The 10,659-nt window shown below is 43.7% G+C and overlaps 2 protein-coding genes across 2 annotated transcripts in view; one reads left to right on the plus strand and one right to left on the minus strand.

Moving 5' to 3' along the window:
- rhobtb3 (Rho related BTB domain containing 3) overlaps positions 1-2,077 on the plus strand; it is a 24,134-nt gene extending 22,057 nt beyond the window's left edge. The window contains 2 exon segments of the mRNA XM_064307264.1: positions 397-493; positions 1,224-2,077. Of these exon segments, the coding sequence (XP_064163334.1) occupies positions 397-493; positions 1,224-1,342 (216 nt within the window). The 3' untranslated portion in view covers positions 1,343-2,077.
- glrx (glutaredoxin (thioltransferase)) lies at positions 765-4,546 on the minus strand. Its single transcript, XM_064307263.1, has 3 exons — positions 4,167-4,546; positions 3,045-3,164; positions 765-1,358 (listed from the first exon to the last, which is right to left on the minus strand). Exons 1-2 carry the CDS (start codon positions 4,371-4,373, stop codon positions 3,051-3,053), a joined length of 321 nt encoding a protein of 106 aa, XP_064163333.1. The 5' UTR covers positions 4,374-4,546; the 3' UTR covers positions 765-1,358; positions 3,045-3,050.
- Between the last annotated feature and the right edge of the window lie 6,113 nt (positions 4,547-10,659).

A 10,659-nucleotide genomic window follows, 5' to 3' on the forward strand; every position in this document is an offset into this window, starting at 1 on the left:
GGAAATGGGAGAGGGCAGGAAGAGAATGGAGCGAAGAGAACAAGGCCTATTAGAAAGAGAAATGACTGTGTGTGTGTGGGGGAGGGGATGACCTAGGTCAGAAAACTATGAAATACTGTAACCCACTAGGTACCAATACAATTCTGCACTTTACAATTTTCATCTACATTTGGATCAAAATCCTTTTTCCACACGACTGGTTCCATTTCTGGTTGCTGTCATTAAAAATTCAGGGACCCGTAGAAGTGTTTTAACCAGAATCCAAAAAGGCAAAGTATTTTCAGATAGGATTTTGACTCAGGTTTAGCGAGGAACGCGGTACTGGCCGTTCTTGGGACTTTGTACACAAAATTTTCCATTTTTCCCCCACCCATTTCTGCTCTGTCTCTCTGTCAGTGCCACAACGCAGACCAGCTCTACATCTGGCTCCTGCACTTCATCGCCAACAACTACCTGATCTTCAGCCACAAGCCCGACTTTCTGGAGCTGTCAGGTGAGAGCCGATGCCCCCTACAGTCCAAATGGTGACCCTGCGGTGGTGTCAGGGGGGAGCACAGTGCTCAAGGCTCTTCTGTCTGGGCCTCGACACAAGATACAGCCGAATTGTGTTAACACTCCGCCTAATCCACCAGTGATCACAGCAGTAGGAACATTAGGACTGCAAATTTCTCTGGAACAAGTGCCTGTGTATGGAGGCAATGCGTCCAAGACAAACCCACACATTCCCCCCACTCCCCCCCCAGAATTCACCATTTCACACTGCATTGATGTATTTAAATTGATTTAATAGGATTCAGCACATCTAATTCTATAGAGAACAACAGATTTCCAGTACATTTATATTGGACGGGCTTCCCCCCCCCCCCCCATTTTAGAAAGGGCTAAAGTACAATGTGTTTAGTTACAACATAGTATAGGACCTACATCTAGCAAAGACTGTTGGTAAGCAACCTACAAGGACTGAAAACTAAATGAGGGTTCTTTTTTTGGTCTGGTCATTTCTTGTAAGGCTGTCTATGATAAATACCAAAAAATGGCCGTTAATGCCTTCATATTAAACCATGTGACCTGGCAGCAATACGTCATTGGTTAAAAAATTGGGCTGGTTTGGGGGGGTTCCTGGAAATCCAGGGTACTGTTGAGGGGCAGTGTATGAACCATCATCGTCGTGGTGACAGCGTCTTCTTTATCGGGTGGTGGGGGGTGGTGGGGCTGTGTTTCAGACGAGGAGCGGGAGCAGGTGGAGAGGGTCCGCTGGCCGTCCAGGGGTTACCTGCAGGAGCTCAGCGAGTACCAGCAGCGGAGAAGACAACTGCGCAAGTCCCGCTGCCTGGTCATGTGACCCTCCTGGCCCCGCCCTGGAGAAGGAAGGGTGGAGGGAAGGGGGGTGGGGGGGGAGGAGGAGGGGAAGGTGAGAGGTTTGCGCTTTATCCACGGACCCCCCCCCACCCACCAGCCCCTCAGACGTATGCCAGCAGAGAAGAGAAAAACGGGGAAGAGGAAAAACGGCGCACGTCGGCTGGATGCGCCGGTGTCTGCGGCCTGACCGACCCAAGCGCAAGGTGAACACGGTTCCCTGTGACTATGAGCGGAGAAAGCGGTCTTTCGCGGAGGACTAAACCCCATAAACGCAAAAGGACGGGGATTCGGTGGCGAGATCGGCCTGGCATACTGCAAAGACTAACTAACACACTGGAGTCCCCCTCTAAGGGACACGTCGACGATCGAAAACAGTGCTAGCGAACAAGGGTCCTAATAATGCTAACTCAATTAAAAAGATAAAAATAGAAACCCGATGTTTATCAACATATCATAAATTTATGATTTAGAGGCCATGCAACTATTTTTATAACATTGTTGCCTTTTTTTGTTCCTAAGAACACGGACTGAGAGACTTTTGGACTGGTGCTGCTTGGGGGGAAAAAACAAGCGTGTGGTTTGTAGCGCAGGTGTGCAGCCAGGTAAGGGGTGATGAAAGAAGGCATCCCTGCCCTATTCTTAGCCTTGTACAGTTCCACTGGTGTCTGCCTGCATCAATAAAGACTGTTTTTTTTCTTGTGTTTTTTTAACATGCAAATGTGTGTCTGTCTTAACCTTTCTCTGACGGGGGAAAGCAAAGCTACCTGAATACTTTCAAACGTTAAGCAAAGATATCTGCATCCTCCCAAACTAAGCAAATATATCTACATTGTCTCAAACTTTAAGCAAAGATATCTGCATTCTCTCAATCTTTAAGCAAAGATATCTGCATCCTCTCAAACTAAGCAAAGATATCTACATTCTCCCAAACTTCAAGCAATGACATCTCAAATTGTATGTAAAGAGATCTGGATTCTCACAAACGTCATGCAAAGAGATTTGCATTTACTCAGAAGTTAATGCAGGAAAGTTAGGGACACTGACATAGGTTATCCATTAAGTAATCTTGTTGAAATAATCAAACCTTTGGCCTAGTCAGTATTTTGTGTGTGCATTTGTGGTATGTGTTTCTCAGATAACAGATTTCTTATGGGTGTGTGTCTAGTTCGATGAAAAGAAATGACGACGGTCGCACACCAAGAAAACTTTCTTTAAAAAGAGTCTCTTTGCCAATTCAATATACTTTTTACTGAGCAGCAGGGGAATAGTTCAGACATTTTTGCCGCAAAGTCTTCATCAGTGTGTTAAGATGCATCGTTTCCAAGCCTAGTTAAAAACAAAATCTTAATTTTAAAAAACTTTTTCTTGGAGTGTGAACCTCACCATTTTTGTCACTGTCAGAGAACCAAGTGCAACGTGCAAACAAATAATTTTTCTACTAATCTCTACAAATAGAGAACACGTTGGTTCACTCTGTATGAACTATGTGGTGGGTGCCTAGCTTACCCAAGTTCCGATAATGTGTGTGTGTGTGTATATGAATGTGTGTGTCTCTGTGAGTGAGTGTGTCCGTGCGTAAGTGAATGTGTGTATATATATGCATGTGAGTATGTGTGTGTGTGTATATATATATATGTGTGTGTGTGTGTGTGTGTGTGTATGCATGAGGGCATGTGTGCCTGTACCTGAATTTACTGCAGAGCACCGATGGACAGCAGCATCCCCTCCAGCTTCCCGTTCTTATCCAGTTCAGCTACGTCACTGCCGCCACCTATACACTCCTCTCCAATGAAGACCCGCGGCACCTGTGTATAAACACACACACGCGCGCGCACGCACACACACTCATCTCAGAACTTTATGCAAACTAAATAAAAAAATGATTCGTAAAAAAACATTTTTCCAAAAAGCCTTTGTCGATGAGTTATTATGCAGTACTTCACATTTGAGTCAATCACACTAAGCAGCGTTGTGCATGCTCCTTGTCATTTATTTGGCATTTATAGCAACACCAAAATCCCATGTTCCAATTATCATGGGACGCATCAAATAAATGACTTGTGCTTGGAGAGATTTGAACCTTGTACTATATTTGTTGCCAGCTGATATTTACAGTATGGCTTCAGCAAAGAGAAATACTGGGCTACTCCTCTTAGCAAATGAGGCGCTGCTGAATCATTACGATGACATATTAGCGAGAGGCATTCATGAAATGCCAGCATCAAACATAGCAGTGAAATTATGCGATAATGTATTTATACCTCTGCGGATCCTGCCACCGCTGCTTTTAATCAGTCAAACTGTCAATTGAAGTTGATCAAAAGGTTCCCTTTATTAATTTGTGGGTGCACCATCACTAAAGATCTATAGATGCAGGGGATTAACTTTGCGATTTGGTCACCAAATGTAAAGGAGAAACAATTACGTGAAATTTATTTCAGAAATCTGTCACTTTAAACCAAGCTGGAAAAAGATCCTTTGCTTTACTCATTATAACGCAGTACCCAGAAATAGGCTATAGAACACAAAGAAACGTAGTAGCCTATAATTTATAGAACAAGGCTATCAACCCCTTACTAGTCTTGTTGGGAGATCCATCTGTTTGACGATAACACTTGGGGCTACATAACAGCCACAGAAATTCATTTACAGAGCGTATTTCTTGCATGGCCTAAAATGCGCACGTCGCGTAATTTAACAAGCCGTTTTCGTAGAGATTTTAAGGTGTTAACGTACGCTCAACTCACACATCCGCTTTTAAGGAAGCGTTTTCATTATGAAACATTCATTTTTTATAGCATACTCACGGTTCTAGCTCCGGTTATCTCAAGGAAGTAGTCCTGAATTTTGCTCATATCGTTTCTTCCACTTATATCGATGAACTCCAGGTGTCCAGCTTTGAATTTATACTTGGACAGAACCTCCTTTGCCATCACGCAATACGGACACGACGGTTTCAAAAACAAAACGACTTTGTCCCCTTTTAATTTTGTCTCGACGAACTCCTGGGCCATTATTTCTTTCTTGTAAATTAGCTTATTGCAACACCGTGCAGTAAATTGGTAGCAGCGAAAATGCGAACAGCTGCTCTACCGCGAATTTATATGCAAGATGCCTAGAGACACGCACAATGAAAACGCACTATATTTGCTCACGAGTATCAGAGGACAAACAGAATGCGAATCACAACCGCCGTCCTGTGTTTCGTTCTTTTATTGGTCACTTCTCTTGTCATGTATGTAGAGGCGGGACTTAACCAACATTTAAAACGGGGTGGTAATTTTAAACTTGTCAGGCCCTGGGCCGGCTTAATTTATGTGTGAATGTTTAGCCCAAATCCAGAGCTTATTTAACATGTTAATATATTACGTTGAAAACATCGAAAATATTTCTACATAACTGCATGAAAAGTATAAAATGAAGGATTTTGATTGTTTAGTGATTGAGTGTGACTGGTGTCTGTGTCTCGGGAACAACTGATTTGAAGAACCTCTATATACCCTAATGTTGATTATTTGTGCTTTGTGTAACCAAGACAGAACCGTCACAGGGCCCAGTATTTGGGGGGGAGGCAAGTGAACTCTCATCGATGGGCACAATTTAATAATTTGTATATGTATAGTACTCATTCAACAGACATGGTGGTTTTTTTGTGTGTAAATTTTGTGGTTGTGGACCGGGGGGCTGGCCCTGTTCCCTCAGATGGGTTTGAACCAAGGTAACACGAGGCCAGTGACCTCAGTCAACCATCTCACATTGCCAGGTAACCAAGGACACAATGAACTGCGCGGTTTCTGTTGGGTGAGGACATGTGTTTGTGCGGTCTTGCAATGGGTGTGACTGCACAGTAAACTACAGAGTGCAGGAACTGCTGCATTATGCTGGAAGATGACAGACGTACTTGTATTTGACGCACAGCAGGTGTCAAGACCTGAGTTTGGAGTCAGCTGCCATGTCATAGAAGTCTGGGGGGGGGGGGGGGTCGGGGGGGGAGGGGGGTAGTGGGGTTAAGTACAATTGCAGTGTCCAATGGCAGCGTCAATTCGGGAATCAAACCTGCAACCTTTAGGTTATTGGAGCAGTTCCAGGTAGTACACATTTGAACTGAGAAGTTGTTTTATGGAAATAACATCACAGTAAACACTTGTCTTAAACTGCAAAAAAAGTGAATGATTCTGCTCTGAAGAAGCGGGTCTTATAACCTAAAGGTTGCAGGTTCAACCAAATTGACTCTGCCATTGGACACTGCCATTGTAGTTAACCTGCATTGCTTCAGTATATATCCAGCTGTTTGAATGGATGCAGTGTAAAGGCTATGTAAAAGTCACTCTGGATAAGAGCGTCTGCTGAATGCCTGTAATGTAATGTAATATAATGTAATGATCACTGAAAAGGAAAATTGGCTCTCATTCCCCCCCCCAAAGCTTTTATTTAATTCAAACAGAATTGATCCCATGTATGTCAAACACACATCATGAAGAGAATTTACATCCCAGACAGCAGGTGGCGATAATGCACCTATCAGCTCTATTTCAGTCTTGAATAAACATTCACTAAAGAAATGGCATTTCCAGCTTTGACTTTTCTCATATTGCTGATTCCATAATGACTAGTTGCACAAAGCCAGTTGATAGTTAGGTTCCTTTTTGGCTTGTTCACCCCACAGAGCATTGTAGTTTTATTTTTGCCATGAAATGGCATTCTTTGGTGGACAAATAATTTGTTTCCTTGTGATTATTTTAAAGTCGACCCAGTCACCCGAATAGAACTGATTAAAAAGAAGAAGAAAACGAGTGTTTTTGTTGTCGTTTTGTTTTAGCCTTCAGGTCATTTGCAGATGTACACATTACCAAAGGGCTGATTGATAAGATGCGTCTTAACAAAAACTCCCCGGAATTCATTGATGCTAAAAAAAAAAAAAAACATTGCAGAAAATCTGTGCCGCATTGATCCAGCCCTCCTGCTGGCTCAGAGCCCAGGGCTGCCCAGGGCCCAAACCCTATTATCACTCAGAAGATTTCCATGACTATCTCCAAAGGGATTCGATAGTTTCAAAAACCACTTTCTTCTCAACTGGGCGACAGTGTAGTATAATGTGGAAGGAGCCGGTCTTGTAACCTAAAGGTCACAGGTTCGATTCCTGGGTAGGACACTGCTGTGGAGCAGGGCACTTAACCTGCGTTGCTTCAGTGTATATCCAGCTGTATGAATGGATGCAATGTAAATGCTATGTAAAAAGTTGTGTAAGTCGCTCTGGATAAGAGTGTCTGCTAAATGCCTGTAATGTATTGTCAACTCTATGGAATCTCTTGGAGAGCGCCTCTGTACAGAAACTTTGAAGTTGACCTTTGACCTTTGTTGTCAAAGCTCTGGACAACAGACACAGCCGACACCTCCATGATGAACAAACGCAATCTTCTTTTGTGCTGTTTCAACGATTACAGTGAAACCAACTCAGGGAACACAACAGGCTATCAATCAGAAAACTGTTTGGTGTTCAGAAAGCACCTCAAGATTAGAGGTATGCCCTCACCTAGGATAAGATTGGTTTGTTTGTGTTATCAGTACAAAGAGAGGCACAGGATCCAGTTGCCTTTTGGCTTGGTCCTGGAGCTTTATTTAGCTGGAGACAGCCACATACTCTATTGATTAAATCTGAAGTTTGGCACACTCCTGACTTCTGCTCCTTCTCTCATTTAAACTCTGTAGTTTCCTCATCCACTTTGGAGCTGATTAATTTAACATAACATAACATAAAACATAATGGCTAGAACAGGCCATTCAGCTCAACAATGCTTGCCATTTTCCTAACAAAATTGTACCTAGTGTTCTGATTACCTACTGACTCCATAGTATCTAACACTGTATCAAGCCTGGTCTTGAAAACCCCCAGAGTTTCTGCCTCTACTGCATGACCTGGCAGGCTATGCCACACAGTGACTACTCTCTGTGTGGACAAAAAAATGCTTCCTAATGTCTGTGTGGAATTTACCTTTTGCAAATTTCCATTTATGGAAGATGTGGTTGCCCAGCTGACCAGTGGGGGGAGCTGTTGTGTGATGAGATGCTCCCATCCCTGGGTGATGCAAGAGCCTATTGTGAGCCATCCTGTGGGGGCTGCTGGTCACCCTTAGCACAGGAACACACAAGTTCAGATTCGAAACCCAGAATAGACCTCAAAAAAACGGCCACTAAGATTCTGTGAGGCAATCAATCAATTAATCAACCAATGAATCAAAAAATTACTTCCCTCCCAAAAGAAATCCCAAAGGGTATAACACACAGTTAGTTGTAAAAGTGAACTGAATGTTTGAGACAGGGATCTCAAATTTAAATCCTGCAGGGCTGGTTTTCAGCCTTTTCAGCACTTGAGGACTTAATTGAAGTTGTTGATTGGCTAAAGTAATTAGCTGGTTTTCAACTTTTTTATCTGGCCTAAATTGGCTACTGATTGAAAAGAAACCATGGAAACCTCAGACACAGCAGCATTCCATGACAGGAGTTTGAGAACCCCAGTCTAAAACGAGACACGCACATAATGCCGTCTTCAGCGCCGCCCTCGGAGCCTGTGCGGGCTTTGTCGAGGAAACTTTCCTAAGGCTCTGAAGACACTGCTGTAGTTGCGTCAGCAAAGATTCCATATCGGTGACAAGCCTCCTCTGGTCCTGATCAACAGGTGCTCCTCATAACTCAAAATCGCCATGTACTCCAGTGTTCTCCACCATGTTCTCCTCCTTATCTCAAATAAATTATACTGTTTTATATATGCGATTTTCCTGGCTGTTGAGCACCAAAAACTTTCCCTTTGTACAGTTGCCGGGCTGAAACGTTCACTGAAAATCACTCTTTGGGCTTGAGAGCTCCCCAGATTGAATCGGTTCCATTGGTAGATTGATATATTCTGCCACTTCATACATCACATTTTTTTAGTGGGAGGCTCTTGTAGAACATCTTACCAAAGAGGACAGGAGTGCGCACACCTGCTTAAGATGAGTGACAGTGCCAAACCTGGATAAACGCATTCCCAGAACAACCAGCGTTCATGCTTCCCTGAAGCACTAAGTTGGAAACGCTACCTTGCACCGTGTCATATTGCTTGTCGGACAGAAAAAAAGGCACCCGTATGTGTGCGATTCAGCTTTAAAAATTCACCCTCCCTGCTTTAAGACAGTGAGTTTCCAGGACTTCCCAGAGAAACGTGATCAGCCACACCTCAGTGAATTTCCAGGAATTTCCTGGGGAACGTAATCGGTCCTACCTCCTATTGGCTGGGATCCAACCAATAGGCCTCTTGTCACAGTGTGAGAAGGTCCAGGTGGCGTCTGATCTGAAACTCAAAACCTGGAGGGTCGCAGTGTCTACTGATTCTCATTGCATTTTACTATTTAAGTGCTTGATTTAGGTTTCTAAATTAGCTTCTGATTGAAAGGCAACCACAACTATATAGAACTAAATAGATCTACAGTATCTATCCACCTCTCATATTCTCTCTCTCTCTCTCTCTCTCTCTCTCACACACACACATGCACATAAACACGTGTATTTACAGATTAAAATACAGTTCGCACAACATTAATTCAGTTGTCATTTACAGTTTGAAATTTAAGTATCCCACTTCTGCTGCAACTTCAGCTGGTCTTCAAAAAAAATTTAATTGTGTGTTTTTTTTAATGAATTGTGCCTTCAAAACCTTTTGTGCAGTCAAGAGTTCTCATGCGCCAAAAATACACTCGCACACAAGGACAGCACTTGGGAGTTTTATTAAATGAAAAGAAAACTGAGGAGCCAAAAAAAAAAAAAAATAAATAAAATAAAACTGTGGTATGAGTATTGAATTTGTGGTCGTTGGATCAGTATATTCATTCCGTGCACTCACTGTCCCAGGCACATGCAGCGCGCTGCTGAAGAACTCGCACCGGCATGGCGGAGGATCAGCCACCTTTCCCGAAGAAGTGCCGCGAGCAGCCGTAACGAGCAGCGGCAGGACAGCGCATATCCACGCAAAAGGCCCGCTCCCGACAGGCAGGCCCAGGGGGCCGGGCCATCACTGCTGCCAAACGGCATATGGGATATATGGAAATACCATATTTCTGAATATTGCGTTGCGGTGATATGCTTGCTGCTCCGAAATTAAGCGATAGACCTCAGTCGAGGGGCCAGCCCAGCCAGCACCCCCTTTACGTCCATGGGCTGTGGAACCTCTTAACACGGTCACACTTTTTTTTTTTTTGGATATTTGGGTAGAAATAAAAAACAAGGAAGGTCTGTTTTTAATTGCATTTTTTTTCCCCCGAGACGACAACTTCCAAAGCGTTATACTTGCCAACACTATCCCAACTCAAATCCTTTTAGAAATTCTTTGGACTGAGCACTGTTCAATTTAGTGTAAACACCAAACGTGAAGTCAAGCGTGACCCTCCCCCCAGGGTCGTATGGAAAAGAATTTGCCAATAAAAATTTTTTTTTCCCCCACTAAGCAATATTTCTGCTTTTGGCACATTTGAATAATGTTCCTTGAGTATCGGTTATTAAAAGGAAGCCAATTTTACGGCTGGGCTATCCCAGAAGACATCGGTCTGGCTGCCCAGTGCACTGTGAAATGAATCAGACTCGCTGCTTCCTGGAACTGCGTGAGCGGCACAGTCGGAGGACTCTCATTCCAGTAAAGCACCGAGACACCTGATTCAACAGATCATCATTTAAAACCGGGATGGGAAAATCTTATCCAAAAAGGGGCGATGCGGGTGCAGGTTTTTCTGATCTAGCCCAGCGCTGTGACACCCTGTTCAGGTAATAAACTAACTACGGGGTCTTCAGTCAAGACCTCGACGAGCAGAACAATCAGCTGGGCTGAAACAATGACCTGCACCCACACCGGCCCTTTTCGGATAAGACCAGAGTACCCCTGGTCTGAAGACTCACGTTCCAGTAAAGCGCTAAAATGCCAGATTCGACAGACCGTCGTTAACACAAGCAGTGTGGCTTCCTTCCCTCCCGGCTGTTTCACTGACTTCCAAAGCTGGGAGGAGTGCTAAGCTGCAGCCTTCGGCCTGGTCGAATGCAGCCGTGGGTTAGTTCATCCGAGGAATCGCGTACGTTTCATTTGTATTCAATTGTATCATGGTTGTGTAACGGTCATGCGGTTTTGAGGGAGGGGTGCGATTGCTGTGGTTGTATTGTATTTTAGTGACCTGGGAAAACTAATTAAATCAAACTTTGTTAGCTAATTCTGGGACAGTCAAGTTGCTTCCCACTGTCCCAATCAAATACATAAATAGGAAATATATATATATATGCTTT

Source organism: Anguilla rostrata, chromosome 14 (genome assembly GCF_018555375.3).
Source record: "Anguilla rostrata isolate EN2019 chromosome 14, ASM1855537v3, whole genome shotgun sequence".
NCBI lineage: Eukaryota > Metazoa > Chordata > Actinopteri > Anguilliformes > Anguillidae > Anguilla > Anguilla rostrata.

Excerpts from the sequence above, each read along its gene's own strand:
- glrx (XM_064307263.1), bottom strand. The coding sequence starts at position 4,373 with ATGGCCCAGGAGTTCGTCGAGACAAAATTAAAAGGGGACAAAGTCGTT. Across the intron at positions 3,165-4,166 it reads AGATAACCGGAGCTAGAACC|GTGCCGCGGGTCTTCATTGG; the intron begins GTGAGTATGCTA and ends GTTTATACACAG.